This window comes from Chinchilla lanigera, unplaced genomic scaffold (genome assembly GCF_000276665.1).
Source record: "Chinchilla lanigera isolate Chin_1 unplaced genomic scaffold, ChiLan1.0 scaffold00173, whole genome shotgun sequence".
Classification (NCBI taxonomy): Eukaryota; Metazoa; Chordata; class Mammalia; order Rodentia; family Chinchillidae; genus Chinchilla; species Chinchilla lanigera.
Genome location: NW_004955574.1, coordinates 386,424 through 406,181, shown reverse-complemented (window position 1 = coordinate 406,181; position 19,758 = coordinate 386,424). Strand labels below are relative to the sequence as shown.

The window sequence follows — 19,758 nt, the reverse complement described above, 5'->3', positions numbered from 1 at the left end:
CCGGACCCCCTTTCTCAGGAGCCCAAGGACCCCCTGGTCTCCACACGTCCTGTCAGGCAATTCTCTGCCTCTAGATCTGAGCTCTTATCTTTATTTGGAGGGAGCCTTTCTATGCTGCTTTTGGGACGGGCTCATGAAGCCTGGGAAGTCCCCTCCCCTGGAAAACGCGCACTCTTGCAATTATGCTTTCATTCTACGGGGGTTAAAGGGGTTTAATAATCCTAGGTCTCGGGGCTGGGGATTTAGCTCAGTGGCAAAAGCGCCTGACTGGCAAGCGCAAGGTCGTGAGTTCGGTTCCCGGTACCGGAGAAAAACCAAAAAAAAAAAAAAAAAAAAATCCTAGGTCTCGCTGCAAACAGACTGCTGCACATTGCAACAAATATGTCACTCCCGGGTGCCCAGGACCGTGCCTGGAAGTGCTGCCCCGCTCCACCGCCAGTGTTCTAGACTCCACCCGCTGCTCCTGCCCCTCACATTCTGCGAGCCAATCAGCGGCCGCGCCGTCCCGGTTGCCAAGGCGCGGGAGGTAACTAAGGAGTTGGAGGGCCCAGCGGAACACCTGAGAAGCAGAGAGGCATCACCGCCCCCACTCACGGCACCCGAGGAGGAAGCGGGTCGGCCACACTCCATCCCTACCGCCCACCCGGCCCTGCCCTCCTCTTCCCACGCCACGGCGTAAGCCCCCCATTCTCACCCGCGACAGCAACGGCTCATCCCCCACTTCCACTGGCGAACTTGGCTCCAACCCAGCCACCTGGGTCTCAGGCATCCGGCCTCGGAGGTATCTGCTTGAATTCAACTCTTCCATTCACACGCACGTGCACACACACATACACACTCACACACACACTCACACACTCACACCTCCTCCTGCCTCTCCGCCCATCCCCTTCGGGAGGCTTATGCTGAGTGTTTCCTGATTGCTGACGAGCGAACCCCGCGCTCCAGCTAGCCCGACCTCCTCCCTGCCCGGCGGGCCACGGATCCCCGGACCCCGCTCCTGCAGGGCCCCCTCCCTGCACACTCCGGCTGTGCTCCCCTGTCCCCCTCGCACCAGCCTCTCCCGCTACGGCCCCTATCTCCATGCGGCTCTCCCAGGCTGGGGGCTGCGGGGGTACTGCTTCTCCCTGCCCGGCCCCCATGTTCTCCCAGGGGTCCCCGCATATTCTACTGAAATCCGCCCCCCATCATTCTGCCACAATTCTGCCCGCATATGTATTTGTTTAAGGTTCTCCTTAGCCGCGCACACCTCTCTTCTCGCCCGTATTCCATTCCCCCCATATTTCACCTGGATTCCTTCCAGAGCCCCTCCCCTCGCGCACACAGTTCCCCCTCTCTTCCCTGCGGAGACCCCCTCCTGGAGCACCTCCCCCCGCGTCTGGGATTTCCCCCGGCCCCTCCCCTCCTGACCCTGCCCCTCTACCTGCACCCTCCGCCCTCGCTCTGTGACCGGCGTCCCATCCCGGTCGCTGCTTGCGCTCCCGCCCCAAGTCTCTCCCAGCTGTTTCTGCGCCTCGGCCTCCGGACCCGGCCTTCCCAGGCCTTCCAAGCCCCGCCCCTGCCAACCCGTGACGTCACGCCCAGCCCCGCGCCTGCGGACGCCCCAGCGCCCCATTCTGGCCCACATAACTGACACCAGTTTTCACATCAAGACTCCAGCTCAGGCGCACTCAATCTCCCCAGCCCCAGCCCTCTCCCTGTCGCCTTTCACTAGGTGACCCCTTCTGCTCTCCACCGCCCCTGGCTCCTCCCTTCAAACCCGGCTCCTGGGAGGCTCAAGACCTCACAGCCCCCACTCCAGGGCTGATTCTCCCTTCCAAGCCGGACTCCTCAAAGACAAATCCACCACCACCTCGCACAGCGGACATGGCCAAATCACCAGCACTGGTAGCCTCCTTAGTGGCTGTCTGCCCACGCCCTGCAGAGCCACCACCACAGACTCCAGACCAGGCTGGCGTACGGCTCCCGCCCATGTGACCTCGTTTCTAGCAAGCAGGCCAGGTGCGGAGGGGCGGAGCTGTTCTCATCATTCTTGTACTTTCAGTCCCCTGTCCTGACACAGTGACTAGCAGTGTAATGGGAGATGCCACGCATGGCGGGGGGGCGGTCACAAGCACTGAGGAGACAGCCAAAGTCTTCCCCCCAGCTCCCTCCTGGTCACCCTGCAGGCCGCAGCTCCACCCCCTCCTGCCGGTAGCCCCACTCCCAGACTGGGTCACCAGCATCCCCAACACGGTTCAGCAGAGCCTCTGCCACAGAGGAGGAGCTTGATGACGAATCAGTCAAGTCAGTTCCCTCCAGCCCAAACTCTGAACCAGCCTGTTACTCAGAGAACGGACTGCAGAACATCACCCTGACCACGGGCACTGTTCCTGGGCCTGGTCTCCAACCTGCGGAAGCCTAATTGGGAGTTGGGGGCAGGAATGCAACTTCCTACAAGCTCCTTCAGGCACTAAATGTGAGACCCTCGCTGGGCATGGTGACGCACACCTGTAACCCCAGCACTAGGGAGGCTGAGGCAGGAGGATCATTGAGCGTTCAAGACCAGCCTGGGTTACAAAGTGAGCTCAAGGTCAGCCTGAACTGCATCGCGAGACCCTGTCTCAAAAAGACAAAAAAACAAAACAAAAACAAATACATTTGAGACTCTCTTCCCTTAGGCACCACAATCTGTCCAGGTTACTGTCTCACCCTGACCCTACCAAGTGACACAAGACCCTCCCAGCTCAGCATACCATAGGGAGACCCAAGGAGGGGCGGTAGAGATGGCAGTGACGGTAAACCTTTTGGAGCTTTCAAAGACAACAAACGGCCAGCTGTAGCCCAGCGTCATGGGTTCACTGCCACTTGCACAGAGGATGCTTTGTGCACCTACGTGCCCTTCTGGTGCCACATAGAGCCAGTGGAGTGGACAGGTCTGAGAAGCCCAGCAGACACAATCTATTTCAGGTAGTAGTGTGAGAAAAATTAAGCCAGCCGAGGAGCTAGGCAGGGCCAGGAGCTATGCTAGCTTGAGTGCTTAGCAAGGGCTTGTCTGTGACGTTGACATGTGAACAGAGACCTAAAGGAGAGGAGGGAGAAGTCACACAGACAAGGAGTACAACGGCTCTCAGATGACGAAGTGCTTGCTGCATCCACAGGACAGCGAGGGAGCCGTGGTGGCTGCAGCAGTGTGAGCAAGGGGGATGAGGAAGTGGGTGAGAATCGAGGGGAGAGAGAAAGCTGGATCACTTGGGGGCTTTGGGGGCACAGTGGGGACTCTTGCTGAGTGAGGCAGGGGCCAGGAGGGGGAACATAGCAGCAGTAGGATCTGACAGTGGGATCAAGGCCACTGGCAGGGAGCCCAGTAAGGTCACTCCAACAGACTAGGTAAAAACAGGAGACAGAGCTGGGTGTGGTGGGACATGCTTGTAATCCCAACACTCAGGAGGCTGAGGCAGGAGGATCAGGATCGTTGGGAGTTCGAGACCAACCTGGGATACAAAGTGAGCTCAGGCCAGCCTGAACTGCATACCCAGACCCTGTCTCAAAAAAAAAAAAAAAAAAAAAAAAAGAAAGCTGCTAGGTGAATAGTACAGAAAAAAGGTGAAGTCATTCTACCGCTGAAGAAAGGAAGGCACAGAGGGGTCCACAACTCGCCCAAGCCAGTGTGATGTGCAGTTGTACGGCTAGGGTTCAATGGGGGCCACTAGAAGCCAGCGTCCACATTTAACCATCAGTAGGGTTTGTTAGGAAAGTTAAGAGTTAATTCAAGTCTGGAGCACCTGCCTGGCAAGCGTAAGGTCATGAGTTCGATCCTTGGTATCAAAAAAACAAACAAACAAAAGAGTTAATTCAGGGTCTGGGAGCATAGCTTAGTGGAAGAACTCGGGGTTCCATCCCTAGCACCACATATAACAATAATAATAATTACAATTATTAATATTATTATTAATCTGAAACACTTGTTAGGTGCCTGCACATAGGAATCGTTACACATACAACATCCCTTCATACCTCATCAAAGCAAACCCTCATCCCTAAAGGGCCCTTTCCTCCCTCACTCAATACTGCCTTTTCATCACACAAGTCAAAGTTTAGATCCGAAAAGGGAAACCTCTGCCCTCCCAGTTCTCATTCTAATAATGCACTCCCGTAAAAAGCGCCCATTAAATCGCAACGCTGTATTACAACAGCACCTTTATATTCCAAGACTTCCCCCAGTAAAGTCCTCCCTACGAGCTCAGACCCCCACACACACACTCACACACTAGCCTCTGTCCCACAGCCCTTCATTCTAGAGCCTGCCCGTGTTAAAGAGCGCCCCGTCCTCACTCCCACCCTGCGAGTCAGCTGCCCGTCGCAGCCCACTCGCCCCCGAGAGCCCCCTCCCCCCAAGATCGTCGCCGCAGCCCGTGCACCCGAAGCTCCCGCCGCCTCTCACCTTTTCCACGGATACCCCTCCTCGCGAGCGGTTCAACTGCCGGCGGCCCAGCCCCGCCCCAGGCTCCTTCCCACTTCTGATTGGCTTGGCTTACCCGCAGCCAAGCTTTGATTACTCAAAGTGGATGCCTGTCACTCTGTCCCGCCCCAAAGGAGAACCCGCCCCCTGAAGATTACAATTGGCCAACTTGGAAGAGGCGTTCCTAAAAGGCTGTGGGAGACACCTAGCGCCTGTCTCGTCTCCAATCAGTACTGGCTAATGATGCCGCCAGTCATACAAAAGAGTTGTTCCCCTAGAGAAGGGTGGAGGGAGGATCCCGGAAACAGACTCCTAAGTCTGCCCCCAGGTGGAGGAGAGGTGTTGGTGGAGAGTGGACGTTCCCGCGCCCTGGAAGGGTTTAGCCGCGGCTCAACCCTAAAGACGGGTTGAAATTTCTCATCGCTCTGTGCGTTCCAGTTCTGCACCACGCATTTTGAAAGCTTTCACTTATTTAAAGTTCACAGAAGCCTGGAAAAATAGACATTATTTTAACTTTCTTTTAGCCGGGTAGCCGGTTAAGCGAGATACAGACGCACAGATCATACAGATCTGTGCGGATCACACAGATCATACATCCACTGGGCGGAACCACCTTACGGAATTAAGGGGGCGGGCCCTCTTTAAAAGAGTATAAAAGCACGAACAGCACCGAGTGTGGCGGCGCACGCCTGTAGTCCCAGCACTCGGGAGGCTGAAACAGGAAGATCGTTGCGAGTTCGAGACCAGCCTGGGCTGCAGAGTGACCCTGAACTGCCAGCCTGAACTGCATAGCTAGACTCTGTCTCAAAAAAAAAAAAAAAAAAGACTATAAAATTAAAATAAAAGCACGAACGCAAAATTTCGGGTAAGAATGAAACTTTCCTCAGACTTATGAATTAGCCGAGCGTGGTGGCATATGCCAGTAGCCCCAGCATTCTGGGAGGTTGAAGCAGAAAGATCGCAGGTTTGAGCCCACTCTGGGCAATTTAGTGAAACCCGGCCTCAAAATAAAAAAGGGCTAGGGGTGCAACTCAGTGTAAAGGGGTTCTATCCCTTCCTTGTGGGAAGGAATATAAACTAATAAAGTTCATACATATTTTTAAAAGCTAAGAAATACCATAAACATTGTAAAAATCCCCGAAGATAATGTGATATTTTGAATTTAGTGCGTGATATGCCTACTTTTTGCTTCATACACAGGGCATAATATATCCACAGAGCTTAGTCAATGAGGCTTTTTTTTTTTTTGTACCGGCGATCGAACCCAGTACCTTGCACTTGCCAGGCAGACGCTGCGCCCCTGAGCTATATCCCAGCTCCACTGAGCTATATCCCTGGCTCCCTTTTTTTTCATTCTTATAATTTAAAAAAAAAAAGTTTCAGCTTCCAAGTTAGTATTGGTGATGTCATGTGAAATTTTTCTGAAAATTTCATATGTTAGTGGTATTTTTTGGACATGGTTTCTGCAGACTAGCTTCTGGCTCGATTCCCTCAACTTTTTTCTTTTTTTCTTTTTTTTTTTCTTTTTGAGACAGGGTCTCACTATGGAGTTCAGGCTGGGCTTGAGCTCACTTTGTAGCCCAGGCTGATCTCAGCTTGCAATGATCTGCCTGACTCAGCCTTCTGAATGCTGGGATTACAGGAGTGCGCCACCACGCCCGGCGATTCCCTGAATTCTTGACCCACGCCTCTCACACAGGCGCTTCCAGAGTGGCCACGGAAGAACACAGGCATGCTGCACCCACCTGGGGCTTTTTACACCTAGTGAGTTATTGGGGCATTCCTGGAAGCCATTCCTACACCAGGGTAACTAGTTCGATAGTTTAAGAATACCCACACCCAGCACTGTCTGTAAACCACATAAGATAATCTTTCTAAACCCAATCAAGATCCTCTAAATGCCTGAGGCTATTCTGACATCACCCACGTCACAGGGATTTGCAGCAAAGAAGTACTATGGGAAAAAGAAGTGGTCTTAGCCAATTGCACCTTAAATATCTTCCCTCTGCAAATTTTACAAAACATCAGACTATAAGAACATACGACCAGGGTCTCTCTGGGGGCTTCGGCAAGACTTGTACTCTCAAGTACCCTGAAACTTACATGAGCTTCACTCTGAAGGTACCCTTAATGCCAGTCATCCTGCATTTACTGTCTGCTGCGTGCCCAAGGAATCCAGCCCTCAAGCATAATAGCCAGTCCCGACACTGACACCAATTGTGGCACCCTCTCCCTCTCCGAGTATGAGTTTTCCCACTTGTAAGTTGGATCTTGCTTAAAAAAAAAAAAAAAAAAAAACTGACACACCAGGTTGTTAGGAGTCCAGGAGAGAAAGTTCACGAGACAGCCCTGTTAATATCTTGGGTTTTGCTGTCAGAGAAATGTGCATTAGGATCCTGAGTCTTCCTCTGACCAGCTGTAGGACTTCTCACAGGCCATGCTTCTTCTGTGAACTTCATTCTTCCTCTGGAAATGAAGCCAATTCATTAGTTCTTCGAGCATTTATTGAGCAGCTGCTATGTTCCAGGACATTTTCTGGGTGTAAGAGATACGTACTTAGTGAAAAAAAGAGAAAGAAGCCTATGCCCTAAGTAAAGGCAGCTAAACACTTACGCATAAATAAATACATTTGAGGGGGTAAATACTACAAAGAAAAGAAAGCGGGCAAAGGGAGCCGCTGTGTAATGGAAATGGGGTGTCCTAGCGGGTGAGGGAAGCACTCTGGAAAGAGGCGGAGGTGGTGATTTTTGAGCAACATCGCGCGTGTACTAAATGCTGACTTGTATGTTTTTAAATGGTTAGTTTTATGTTATATGGGTTTCACCTCGGTAAAAGTTTTTAAGTGAGAGATTTAAAAATTCAGAAATAACGATGGCTTTTCAGTGACAGCAGCAGAGCAGGTGGTGAGAAGTGCTTAGATCCCGAGCAGCTCCTGAAGGTAGAGCTGGGAGGTCGGCTGATGTGTTGGGTGTTGGGAGGCAGGGAAAGACAGGAGTTAGAAATCATCCCAGAGTTTTTGATCCTTGAAACAGCTGCAGAGATGGAGTTTCCGCCTATGGAGATGAGATGAATCCCGGCTGCAGGGGGGAACGGAGATCAGGAGTTTGGCTCTGGACAGGTGGAGGCACCAAAAGACTTCCAAGGGGAAGTGTTAAAAGGACAGATGAATGTACGAGTCTGAATTCTTACATGAATTCAGAGAGAGAGAGAGAGGAGAGAATGAATGAATGAATATGAAAGTGTGAATAATTTGGGACTCCATCACCAAAGAAGTGAATGAAAAAGAAAAAAGAGCCAGGTGTGGTGGTGCATGCCTATTCTCAGCACTCTGGAAGGCTAAGGCAGGAGGATCACAAGTTCTAGCCTAGTCGGGGCAACTCAGCAATTTATGGAGACTCTGTCTCAGAAATGTATTTTTAACAAATGGGCTGGGGATATTGTTCAGTGCAAAGGCCCTGGGTTCAATCCCCAGTGCCACAAAAAGAAAGAAAAGCAACAGAGAGAAAGGAAGAGAAAGAAAGAAAGAAAGGAAGGGAGGGAAAGAGAGAGAGAGAGAGGGAGGAGCCTAGCGAGGGAGGGGCTCCAGCCCCAAGACCCTCCAATGTGTGAAGACCCAGAGGATAGAGAAGAAACAGCAGAGAAAACTGCAAACAACCCCCTCTGAGCTAGAAGGTAAATCATGAGTGGAGCACCCTGGAAGCCAAGGGAGGAAAGAAACAAGGAGGAGGGTGAGGCCAGCAGGAGGACAGTGTTCAAACAATAGGAGGCCAGGTCCCACCCTGCGGGCTGAGCCACACAGAGGTCGCTGGTAACCTGTCAAGAGCTGATTCAGCCAAGGCAGAAGCCAAGCCTGATTAGCAGATGCCTCCTCTGGCGGGTTTCAGACACAGGGCTACCGAGGCCCGTGTGTATGAGAGCCTGCTTTCAAGCCAGTGGGAAGGATGGGTGGTGCTGTGAGCGGGGAGAGACTTGCTTGATTGACTGATGTCCCAGGGCAGTGGAGCAGTGTAAAGCTGGCCTTGGCTAAGTCTGTCTGCCCCGGGAGCAGGAGGCCGGGCTGATGGTAAGGCATAGGTGCGGGGAGATGTGTTAGAATTGCAGACATCTCCTTTTGTTTGGGAGTTTTTGTTTCTGCTTTTCTTTTTTCTTTCTTTCTTTTTTTTTTTTTTTTCCAGTACCGGGAATCGAACTCACAACCTCATGCTTGCCAGGTAGGCGGTATGCCACTGACCTAAATACCCAGCCCATGTGTCTGCTTTTCTTTAAAAAAAAAATATGAAGTGCTGTCAGTATTATGCTTGTGAAATGTTCCTCTAGCTGCTGGGTGCAGTGGCACCTGTAGTCCCAGCTACTCAGGACAGGTAAGATGATCGATCGCTTGAGCCCAGGAGTTCATGGCCAGCCTGGTATTTGTTTGTGTGTTTGTTTTAGACAGGGTGTCACTGATGTCTAGTTCACTATGTAGCCCAGGGGTGGCATCAAACTCATGGTGCTCCTCCTGCCTCGGCCTCCTGAGTGCTGGGATTAGAGATGTGTGCCACAGCACTGGGCTTCAAGGCCAGCCCAGGCAATAAAGTGGCAATAGCTCAAATTATTAGGACTTCTGTGGTGGCAATCAGCAAACACTCCTGCACCTTCTGCGTGGTCCTGTCCAGTCTAAAGGCTACAGCAGTGGTAATAGAGAGGGTTTAGTAGCTCTGTCACTGGGAGGCAGTGAGCTGGTCAATGACCCCATCAGTCTGGATTTAAATCCCAACTCTCTTGGCTGGGTGTGGTAATGCAAGCCTATAAACCCGGCATCAAGGGAGACTGAGGCAGAAGAATCACTAGTTTGAGCCCAGCCTAGGCAATTATTTTTTTGGTTTTTCTTTTTTTTTTTTTTGTGGTTTTTCTCCGGTACCGGAAACCGAACTCACGACCTTGCGCTTGCCAGGCAGGCACTTTGCCGCTGAGCTAAATCCCCAGCCCCTAGCCTAGGCAATTTTGCAACTCAACAAGACCCTGTCTCAAAATACAAAATAAACACACACACACTCACACACACACACACACACACACCACCGGGGGGTATAGCTCAGTGGTAGAGCACTCTTGAGTTCAATCCCCAATATCACACACACGCACACACACACAATCCCAGTTCTGTTTTGGAGTGTTATTTTAATAGTACATGGGAATGAACCCAGGATCTTCACATGAGATGCATTCCCACTCTTTTATTTTTATTTTGAATCAAAGTCTCACTAAGTCACTAAGTTGTCCAGCCTGGGCCCAAATTTGAAATCTTCCTGCCTCAGCCTTCCAGACTACTGGGATTACATATATGTGCCATGATGCCCCAATTCCAGCCATGCTTTTTTGAGTTGTTTTGCTTCGTTTTTTTCTGTAGTTATTCATTCATTTTGTTGGGTTTTTTGTTTTGTTTTGTTTTGTTTTCATTTTGTTTTTGAGACAGGGTTGCATTATGTAGTTTAGGCTGACCTTGAACTCACTATGTAGCCCAGGCTGGCCTCAAACTTGCAATGATCTTCCTGCCTCAGCTTCCTGAGTGCTGGGATTACAAGCATGCACCACCACACCCAGCTGAGCTCTTCCTCATCTGTAAAATGGGGGGGATAACAGCAACAGGGGTCTCACTGTGTCCCTCAAGGAATAAACGAATTAGCACCACAGAGGGCTTGGCTGCCCAGCCTGCCGGGGAGCAAACACAGGATGAAAGGTGCATTCTCCTAAGTCTGGGAGCAGACTACAGTCCCTTCTCCAGTCTGGCAGGGAGTAAAATATCAAAGTTGATATTTAAAGCCTTAGAAATGGGTGTGCACCAGGCATGATGGCACACACATGTAATTCCACCACTCAGGAGGCTGAAACAGGAGGATCACCATGAGTTTGAGGCCACCCTGGGCTAAATAGCAAGACCTTGTCTTTAAAAAAAAAAAAGGAAGAAAAGAAAAGAAAAGAAAAGAAAAGACCAAGTGGGTACACACATGCCTATTAGTTTGTGATCATTCTGGGTGGTCATGAAGACTAAAGAAGCCCAGAAAAGTGGAACTGATCTACCTGAGAAAGTACACAGAGCAGTGCTTTCACTCTTCCCACGTGCCACACTGGCAACAATTAGTGTAAGAGCGCTGTGTTCAAACCACGCATGGTGGTGCACACCTATGATCTCTCACTGTTGGAGACCGCTATGAAGTGGCTCTGAGTTGGATTTAATATTAACCAAATGGCTTTCCGTGTTTACTTGTGAGTTGTCCGAAGCTTAGGCACCTTGTCTCCAACCCCAATTAACTTAAAGGAGACTGCAGCTGCAGGCCCTCACCCCTGCTGGGAAGGCCCTCCTGGAGATCACATAGTTCTCCTAAATTAACACAATGTATTACTCGGAAAAGTCCTGCCCAGATTCCTGCTGTATTCTTGAGTCTCCTCCTCCTTTGTTTGTAAACCAAATAAATATGGGCTGCCCAGAGAAGGCTTTGGCTAAACTGAGAGAATATTGAAGGTGTAACAGAGTTAGTCCCTCCTGGAGCCCTGAAATCATTTCCATTGTCTCATTTATTTAAGCCTTCGCCCACCCTCTCACTTGGGAGATTGCTGGCCTGATCAGCCTGCAATAACTAAAGGTTATTTAACCCGAGATTCGATATCTCACCACTCAGGAGACTGACCCAGGACAACTGCCAGAGTTTAAAGCCAGCCTGAACTACATAGTGACACCCTGTGTTGAAAGAGCAGAAAAGAGGAGTGGGGCATGGGAGGCTGAGGCAGGAGGATCACTGCAAGTTTGAGGCCAGCCTGAGCCACATAGTGAGACCCTGTCTAAACACACACGGGGGTGAGGGGAGAAGAAGGAGAGGAAAAAGAAGGAGAAGAGAAAAGAGGAGAGGAAAGAAGGGAAGAGAGAAAAGGAGAGGAGAGGAGGGGGGAGGGGAGAGGAGGGAAGGAAGGGAAGGGAAAGGGAGGGAAGGGGAGGGGAGGGGAAGGGAGAAGAGAGGAAGACTGTTCACAGCCAGGCAGGGTGGCACATACCTGTAATCCCAGCCCTGTCTCAAAATTAAAACATACAAAAAAGACTGAGAATGTAGCTCAGGGCAAAGATCTTGGGTTCAATCCCCAAAATCTCCAATACAGAAAAGAAAAAAAAAAAAAAAAACCCACCATGTTCTGGAGGAACGCATGGAAGCATGCCTCATCAGTACAGTGGCAGGAGGCTGAATAAACTGCATCCATTCTGGACAACAATCCAACAGTACTTAGAAATTTGGGGCTGGGGATTTAGCTCAGCGGCACAGCACCTGCCTGGCAAGCGCAAGGTCGTGAGTTCGATCCCTGGTACCGGAAAAAAAAAAACAACAACAACAAAAAAGAAATTAACTACCAGGGTGGTTGAAGACCCAGTTACCCTCTCCGCGGCAAGCCTGTAAATAAGGTGTGTGTGTGGATACACAGTGAGGTCCGGCTATGGGGCGAGGAGTGGGAAGGAGCGCTTGCTATTAGGGCCAGAAGGGTCGAGGATATAGCTCAGTGGTATAAGCACCTGCCTGGCAAGCGTAAGGTCCTGAGTTCGATTCCTGTTACCAAAAAAAAAAAAAAAAAAAAAAAAAAAAATGACTGAAGCCATTAGGGCCAGAGAAACGTAGTGGAATACGGCACAGCAGTGTAAAAGAGGGACGCTGACATCATTGCAGGGCTCCGTGAATGCCAGATGCTACTCGCTTTAACAGGCCAGCTTGCAACAATCCTACGGAACAGTACTAGTATTTAAAATTCCCAGGTTACAGATGGGGAAATGGAAGGCCGGAAAGGTTAATTAATCACCCAAGCTCACTGGGCTACTGAGCAGCAGAGCTCTCACTTACGCCCAAGCAGTTTCTCCAGGGTCTGGAGGAGCGGCTCCTCTCGAGCGAGAAATACGTGCAAGATCTTAACGAAAGAAGAAAGATTGGACCCCAAAGATTAAGCACACTAGAGTGACAGCCTATGGGAGAGAGCGGGTGAAGGGGAGGAATTACTACAATCAAATTCTACTAAAGATGATCGCACAAAATCGGCACGCGTCTACGCAGTTCTAAGGGAAGAAGCAAGTATCCCCGCGGAGCCGGGAGACTGCCACGTGACAAGGGGGCGGGGCCGGGGCGGGGCCGGGGCGGGGCCGGGCACAGAGGAGGAACCGTTCCCCTGACGACTTGGCCTCCTGTGCCTTAGTTTCCCTACCTACTGCAAAGCCACACTTTGGAAAAATGTGCAAAATGCTCCTTCCGCCACAAAGCCAAGGCGAGAAGAAGAGCTATGCACAGCCCACCCAGCGCCGGCATCGTTCACATCAGCACCATCCGCCCAGGTGCCCATCAGCAGGTGACTGAGTACAGAAGACGGTGCTAGGGCAATGGAACATTATTCAGTGACTTAAAAAAGAATGAAATCCAGTCACTGGAGGTAAGGTGGATGGAACACTACAAAGGAAATAAATTAGATGCTGAAAAACAAATACAGTACCACAGGGTCTCACTCATACAAGGAAGCTCAAAAAGTTGATCTCAGAGAACAAGGGAGCGGCAGCGCATGCCTGTAATCCCAGGAGCAGGCTGAGGCAGAATAACAAATGCTAGTTCAGCCTGGACTGCATGCCAAGACCCTGCCTCCAGAGAGAGAGAGGGAGAGAGGGGGAGAGGGAGAGAGAGAAGAACAGCAATTATTAGGATTATTAGAGGCTGGGGAGGTTAGGGGATGGGGGATAGAAGGAGGAGGCCGATACCAAAATACGCTTACATGAAGAGGAATAAATTCTGGCCCCCCCTCAGCCCAGCTCAGTGCAGTGAATCGTTCCCAAAGACCTATTACATATTTCATGGAAAACTGGAAGACAGGCATTCAAGGGTTCTAAACACAAAGAAATTATAAGAAGGCAACACTGACTATCCTGATTTGATCACTGCCCACTGTATGTATGTAGTAAATTATCACTCTGTACCCCATAAATATGTACAATTTTATACCAATTAAAAGGAAAAATGATCCCAGCACTCAGGAGGCTGAGGCAGGAGGATTATTGTGAGCTCAAAACCAGCCTTGGCTACAAAGTGACCTCAAGGCCAGCCTGAACTGCATAGCAAGACCCTGCCTCAAAAAGACAAAAAAAAAAAAAAAAGAAAGAAAGAAAGAAAGAAAGGAAAAAAAAAAAAGAGAGAAAGAAAAATGAGCCAGGAAGGGTGGCACATGCCTGTAATCCCAGCTGCTAAGCAGGCTGAGGCAGGAAGATTCCAAGTTTGAGCCCAGTTTGGGCAACTTAGTGAGATTCTATCTCAATTTAAGAAAAAAATATTGAGGGTGGGGGAAGGGTGGGGATGTAGCTCAGTGTGAAGACCTTGGGTTCAATCCCCAGTACTGAAAAAATAAAAGGAAAAGGAAAACTGCTGGGGACAGTAGCTCAGTAGTAGAGCCCTTGCCTAGCATGCATGAGGCCCCAGCTTTGATCTCCAGTGCTACAGAAAAAGGGCAAAGTTTAAGAAGAAAAAGAAACACACTATAGAGTGTTTCTCAGTGTTCCCACAAGATTCCATTGTTATTTCATTTGGACACAACACCGCGCCCTATCTGACTTCCCTTTGAGATGGCGACCGTGGCTGCAGGTTGGAAGTCTGTGCAAAGCAGAAGCGGAGAGTGGAGGGAGGAGTGACAGAAGGTGACGCCCCCTGCTGGAGGGCGAGGAGGTTAAGACCCAGCAGAAAGGCTTCCCTGATGGGTTGGCCTCCGTGTGAGGGGTGTCAAGGGCAACGGCAAGGTTTCTGGCCTGAGCTACTGGGAGGGTTTGGACTCTATCCCAGAGACAGGAGGGAGTCCGAGGAAGATGTCGAGGCTGGGGGTGGGGGTGGGGACTCCGTCAGAGGCCAAAATCACCAAGGTGGCAGCCAGCGCTGCCGGGAACACAGCCCTGGGAGACAAGAAACAGAAGGATTCTAAGCCCGGCTCAGCTCCCAAGTGGCTGTGGGCTCCTGAGCAAGATTAAACTCTCTCTGGACCTCAGTTTCCCCATCCTACAAAGAACTTGTTGGGAATGAAAGACCCCTGAAGGCCTCTCGGTGCTGAGACATAACTGCTCCAGTTTCTCTGACCCGTCTCCCCAGGATGTTATGAGCGCCTCCCTCAGCCTCCTCCCCCAGCCCATCCCCGCACCCCAGGCCAGGACACAGAGGTGCCCTGGTCCCGGAGCCTGCAGGATGTGACCACGGGCAACATTTGTGCAGCACACATTCTGTGCAAGGACATACGGAGACCACACAGCGACCCGGAGGTGAGGGCTGCTCAGTACTCTCATTTGGAGGTGGGGGAAGGGAGGCTCTAGAGAGGTTAAATGACTTGCCCAGAGACACAGAGGGGAACTGGGCCCAGAGGACGTCTTCCCACCTGCACTGCTACCTACCATCCTGGCCCAGCCAGGGCACCTCCCACCCAGATGGCCCAAGTTACCTCCTCACCTGGCTCCTTGCTTACTCCTGCCGCTGCCCCTTACACTGTGTTCTTTGCATGCAGTCAGAAAGATCTTGTGACAATACCTCAGTCAGCTCACGTCCTTTCTCTGCTCAAACCCCTCCACGGGTCCCACTTAGCTGAGAGTCCACTCTAAGTCTACAGCAGCCCCTCCAGGCCCCACGCATTCTGTTCCCCACCTAACTCTCTGGCCTCTTCCCTCCCATTATTCCCTCTCCCACTTCTCAGCTTTCCTGGGCTCCTGGATTTTCCTCCAACTCACCAGCCAGTCATGCTTCTACCTCAGGGCCTTTGCACCTGCTGTGCCCTCTGCCTGCAATGCACAGACCATGTAGCCCACTCCTTCACTTCCTTCAGGCCTCTGCTCAGACCTCATATCCTCAGTGAGGCCTTCCCTGTCCACTTTGTTGAAACTTCCGCCACCCTTAATCCCTGTGTGCTCGATCTCTCTTTCTCATCTTCCCTGATATATTTTCCCCACAGGACTTACTGTTATCTATATATCTTACTGCTTTTGCTTATTCATTTTCTATCTCCCTAGAATGTGAGCTCATGAGCTCAGAATTTGTGTCTGTTTTGTTCACTGCTATATCCCCAGTGATTAGCACGGTTCCCAGCGTACAGTCATTGCTCAATAAATAGTCACCGAGTGGCTATCAGCCTTTAGTGTTCATGTCTGTGCAGTGCTGTATTTTTGCACTATATTTTTGTGCAATGCATTGAGCTAACTGCTTTGTGCCCTGGCTTCTGATCATATCTCTCCATCTGCCCTTCCCCTGCTGAGAGATCCAGGCATAGAAGCTGGCTCCATCCCAGCCCCCAGTGTGACCCCTCTCCCTCAAGCGTCCCTTAGATGTCCAAGTCATTCTTTGCTTCAGATGACCCTAGGACTCCAACTCACAAACTCCACACCAGCAATTTTCCTGCCGCTCCTCACAGCTGGTTAGTGGGCTGTGACATCAACTAGCACTTTTCAGTAGGAGACAAGAGCAGAGTCAGAGTTTGAGCTCAGGGTGTAGGAAAAGCATAGACTGAGGTACAGGGGAAGTACGGGTCTGTGAAACTTTTGTCTCTGTTTGATATGCGCTGCATCATGATTGAAACGCATTTCTCACTGTGAGTTGGAAAAGCTTGCAAAACCTCGCACTACCCAGTCCTGCCCCTGGACTGAGTGCGTGGATGATGTTAATTGCAGTCAGGTTTGTCTCTCTGCTGAGCCCCATGCCATACGCTTTTGCTCACCCAGGCTTGAGGACTCCTCATCACACCCTGAGCATGATTATGATTCCATTTGACAGATGGTAACACTGAGGCTCAGACTGGAGAAAGTCCATCCCCACGGTCATGGGACTGGGAAGGAGAAGAGCGAGACTTGAGCCCCAGCCAGCCTTCCTCCTAAACTGGCACATGTGACACCTGCCCACTTGCCTGCTGGCCCAGCTCCTCCCGATCTGCTCCCCACATATAAGGAATAATATATGCCAAGCCCATGCTCAGCCCCCTGTCCCCAGTGGACACTACCTCATTGACCCTTCAAGGCCCCAGACAACAGTATCCTTTCAAACCCCACTTTGCAGGCTAAAGACCTGAGGTCTTTCATTCCAGAAGAAACAAGCTAGAAAGTGTTTGCAAGGGTCTGCCATTCAATCTCACTTCCCAAACTTCCCTCTTTGCGAGGCAGAAGAGAGAAATGGCTAAGAATGTGTCTTTGCCTGGATTCAAATCCCATCCCTCAAATCTTTGTAGCTGTGTGACCCCAGGCAAGTTCTCTGAGCCTCTAGTTTCTTATTCTGCAAAATGAGGGTAATCATCCTAACCTTCCCATATGACCACACTTGAGACTTAAATAAGTTAGAACACACACGAAGTTCTTAGCATAGTGATCACACTCCCGTGTGGGAAACCTTCCAACAGCCCTGTGCTATTATTTGTTCCCCATTTTGTCACAGAGGAAGGAAGTCCCTTGCTAGTTCACCCAGCGAGGAAGTGGGAAGGTCAGGATTTGGCTGTAGATCTGCCTTGGCTTTGAACTACCAAGTCACAACAGCCCTTTAAGAAGCACTGGCATCAACAGCAGCATTTTCCAAATCGGGAACATGAGACTCAGAAAGGGTAAGAACATGCCCAAGGCACACAGCATGGAGATGACACAGCGAGGATTCAAGCCCAGGCTGTGCATGCCCAGGTGCAGGCGGCTCTTGGCACAGCACGGTGAGGGCAGGCGGAAAGAGCAGGTGGGCGCTGCCCTTGCTCCAGCCTGGCCTGAGTGGTGTCCCGGCTTGGCCCCTGCCCTGCCCACAGTGGCTGCTCCCCTGAAAGCTCTGAGATGGTGACACTGGGTGGCACAGATGATAGCAGAGGGTGCAGCCCCTTCTGCTTGTCTCCGATTAGGGCCCTGCAATCCCCCAGGATTTGGCGCTTGGAAAGCTGACGTTGGGTTGCTATGGTGATGGGTTTGGGGCGGTTGCCATGGCAGCAGAACTAGCCTGGGTTTAAAAATATCTAGGAGGAGGTTTGTGTTTGTGTGTGAGTGTGAGTGCGTGACCGACTGTGCTGTTGTGTGCGTCCAAATGGGAGGGTTTGGGAGGGGTGGGTGGAGCTGGGGCTGTAGGCATGATGGGGGGCACCGAGCACCCCATAACACTCCATGTGTGTTGCATGTGTCCATGAGTGGCCCTGGAGGTCCAGTCGTTGTGTTATGTTATGTGGACCCCACATCTAAATGTATGTGACACCCAACTTACCTGTGCAAAGCATGATCAAGGCAGTTCATCATTCTATAGATCTCACATCACTTATACGTAGGTCGTATGTAACACAGACTATGCACGCCTTGAGGCTTTGATCATGTATGTATAACTTCTCGGGTGCGTGGAGTTGTTGAGTCTGAATATATGTGCCCAGGACATACATGGACAGTCCACGTGACCATCTTCTTATTTGACAGGCATCTATTTGTATGTGAAAGCTCATGTGGTGGCTTTGGATGGAAATTACTGAATGTGCATCACTGGTGAGGGTGAGTGTGTGTGTGTGTGTGTGTGTGTGTGTGCAAATGTGTGCCCAGTGGTCATCCCCTGGGAGCCTCCCTACATCCATGTGCCTGTGTGAAACTGTGCTGAGACCATGCACCTGTGTTACCTGGAGCAAGCCCTGTGTTGCTCTGTAGCTGAGGGGGCAACTTCAAGCCCAACTCCATGGAAGTTGGGACACGTACCTGTGTGGTATGAGTCTGTGTGACTTGAAGAGCCTGAGGTGTGGCTCTCAGCCTGACCTCAGTCTCTCCCTGTATCCCTCTTGCCTCTTGCCTGTCTCCATGGCAACCAGCTCCTCAGCTCCCTCCAGGAAGATGGAGGGGGAGGATTCAGGCTGCAGTGGACCACAACCTCCTCCCATCCCCCTTGGCTCCAGGGACAATGGGGGGGGAGGGGACAGATGGGCGGCCACCCTACCCACCCCAGGCCATCTGCTCCCCCCTATCCTGGGGACCATAGCAAGGGAGGGAGTAGAGCAGATCCCCAGCGTCACAGACACCCCCCCCCAGCTGCCACAATTTCCCCATCACCTCCCTCCATGCCTAATCTTGCCTCTAGCCAAGCCACGAGAGAAGACTCCTTGGAGACCAGGAAACTAAGCAGAAGGAAATTTGTGTATCAGAGAACACAGACTATTATCAATGATCCATTCTGAAGAAGAACCTCCTACCTCCAATGACTTCAGGCTCGGACAAGGGGCCTGTTCTCTTCGAGTCCACTTTCCCTCTGTCTGTGTGGCTGGACAAGACGCACTCCATATTCCCGGGCAGTGGCTTTGCCGTGGGAAGGCCAGCATCTCCTAACGTGCTGGGTAGTCAGTACTGTACTCCATCCACAAGAGCCCAGCTGTGTGCTCCCTTGTTGAATCTGAGTATTTGGGACACTGTCTGGCACTCAGTAGGTGGTCACAAGTACTGTTGAGGGAGTTGAGGACCAGTTGTAAGCCTGCCTTAGTGCTACCTGCTGTAGGTAGCTTGGGGGGTTACTGCATTCCATCCCCTGGGGCCTCGCAGCACACTTGTGTCCGTTCTTCATGGAACAGATGAAAGATCTGAAGGGGAATTTTCTTGCTGCCGTCCGGGTTAGGAGACACCATGAAGTGAAATTTCTTATTTTGACCAAGTGAGGTCAGGGCTCTGAGGCTCAGTTTTCTCACCTGTAAAATGGGGATAAAAGCATCTCACAGACTCATTTGCCTTGGTATTTCATGCGATGACATCTGTGAAGCGTGTACATAACAGTTAATCCTAGCACATAGTAAATGCTCAAGAAACTCCTTTAAAGGTGAGGGGTGGGGAAGGCGTGGAGGAGCTCAGGGTCCTTATTCCATCCGGGGAGCCAGCGGGTCTCCCTTGCTACCGCTGCGAGGGGCGTGGCCAACCCGGAGGGACAAGGTCCAGACTTCAAGGGCGGACCAATGGAGGCGCCGAGGGGCGTGACCATGACCTACATGGGTGTGGCCTCACGCGGGTGGGAGGAGCCAGCCGCTGTGGGAGCCTCCGGGAAGAAGATGCTCGGGCCAGCAGCCACCGCAAGCCCCGTCGCCGGTGCTGCCCGCGCCCGCTGCCCCTCGGGTCCCCACTAGCGGCCGTCTGCGCCTCCCGCCTCCGGCCCCCCCGCCCCGAATAGGGCCTGGGGGGCTCGGCCCTCCCCCCGGCGAGCAGAGAAAGGGAGAGGGGGATCCTGTCCCCGCGAGTGGCGCGGCCAGTGCCCGGCCTCGGTGATCCGGGGAGAGACCCCACCCCTCAGTGCTGCCCGGGTCGATCCGAGAGACCCCCCCCCCCGCGCCCTCCC

The 19,758-nt window shown here is 51.6% G+C and overlaps 1 protein-coding gene across 1 annotated transcript in view; it reads right to left on the bottom strand.

Moving 5' to 3' along the window:
* The window catches only part of Ccdc61 (coiled-coil domain containing 61), a gene marked incomplete in the record, with an annotated part of 36,457 nt that extends 17,345 nt beyond the window's left edge, over positions 1-19,112 (bottom strand). The window contains 1 exon segment of the mRNA XM_013509570.1: positions 18,635-19,112. Coding sequence (XP_013365024.1) covers positions 18,635-18,722 — 88 coding nt within the window.
* Between the last annotated feature and the right edge of the window lie 646 nt (positions 19,113-19,758).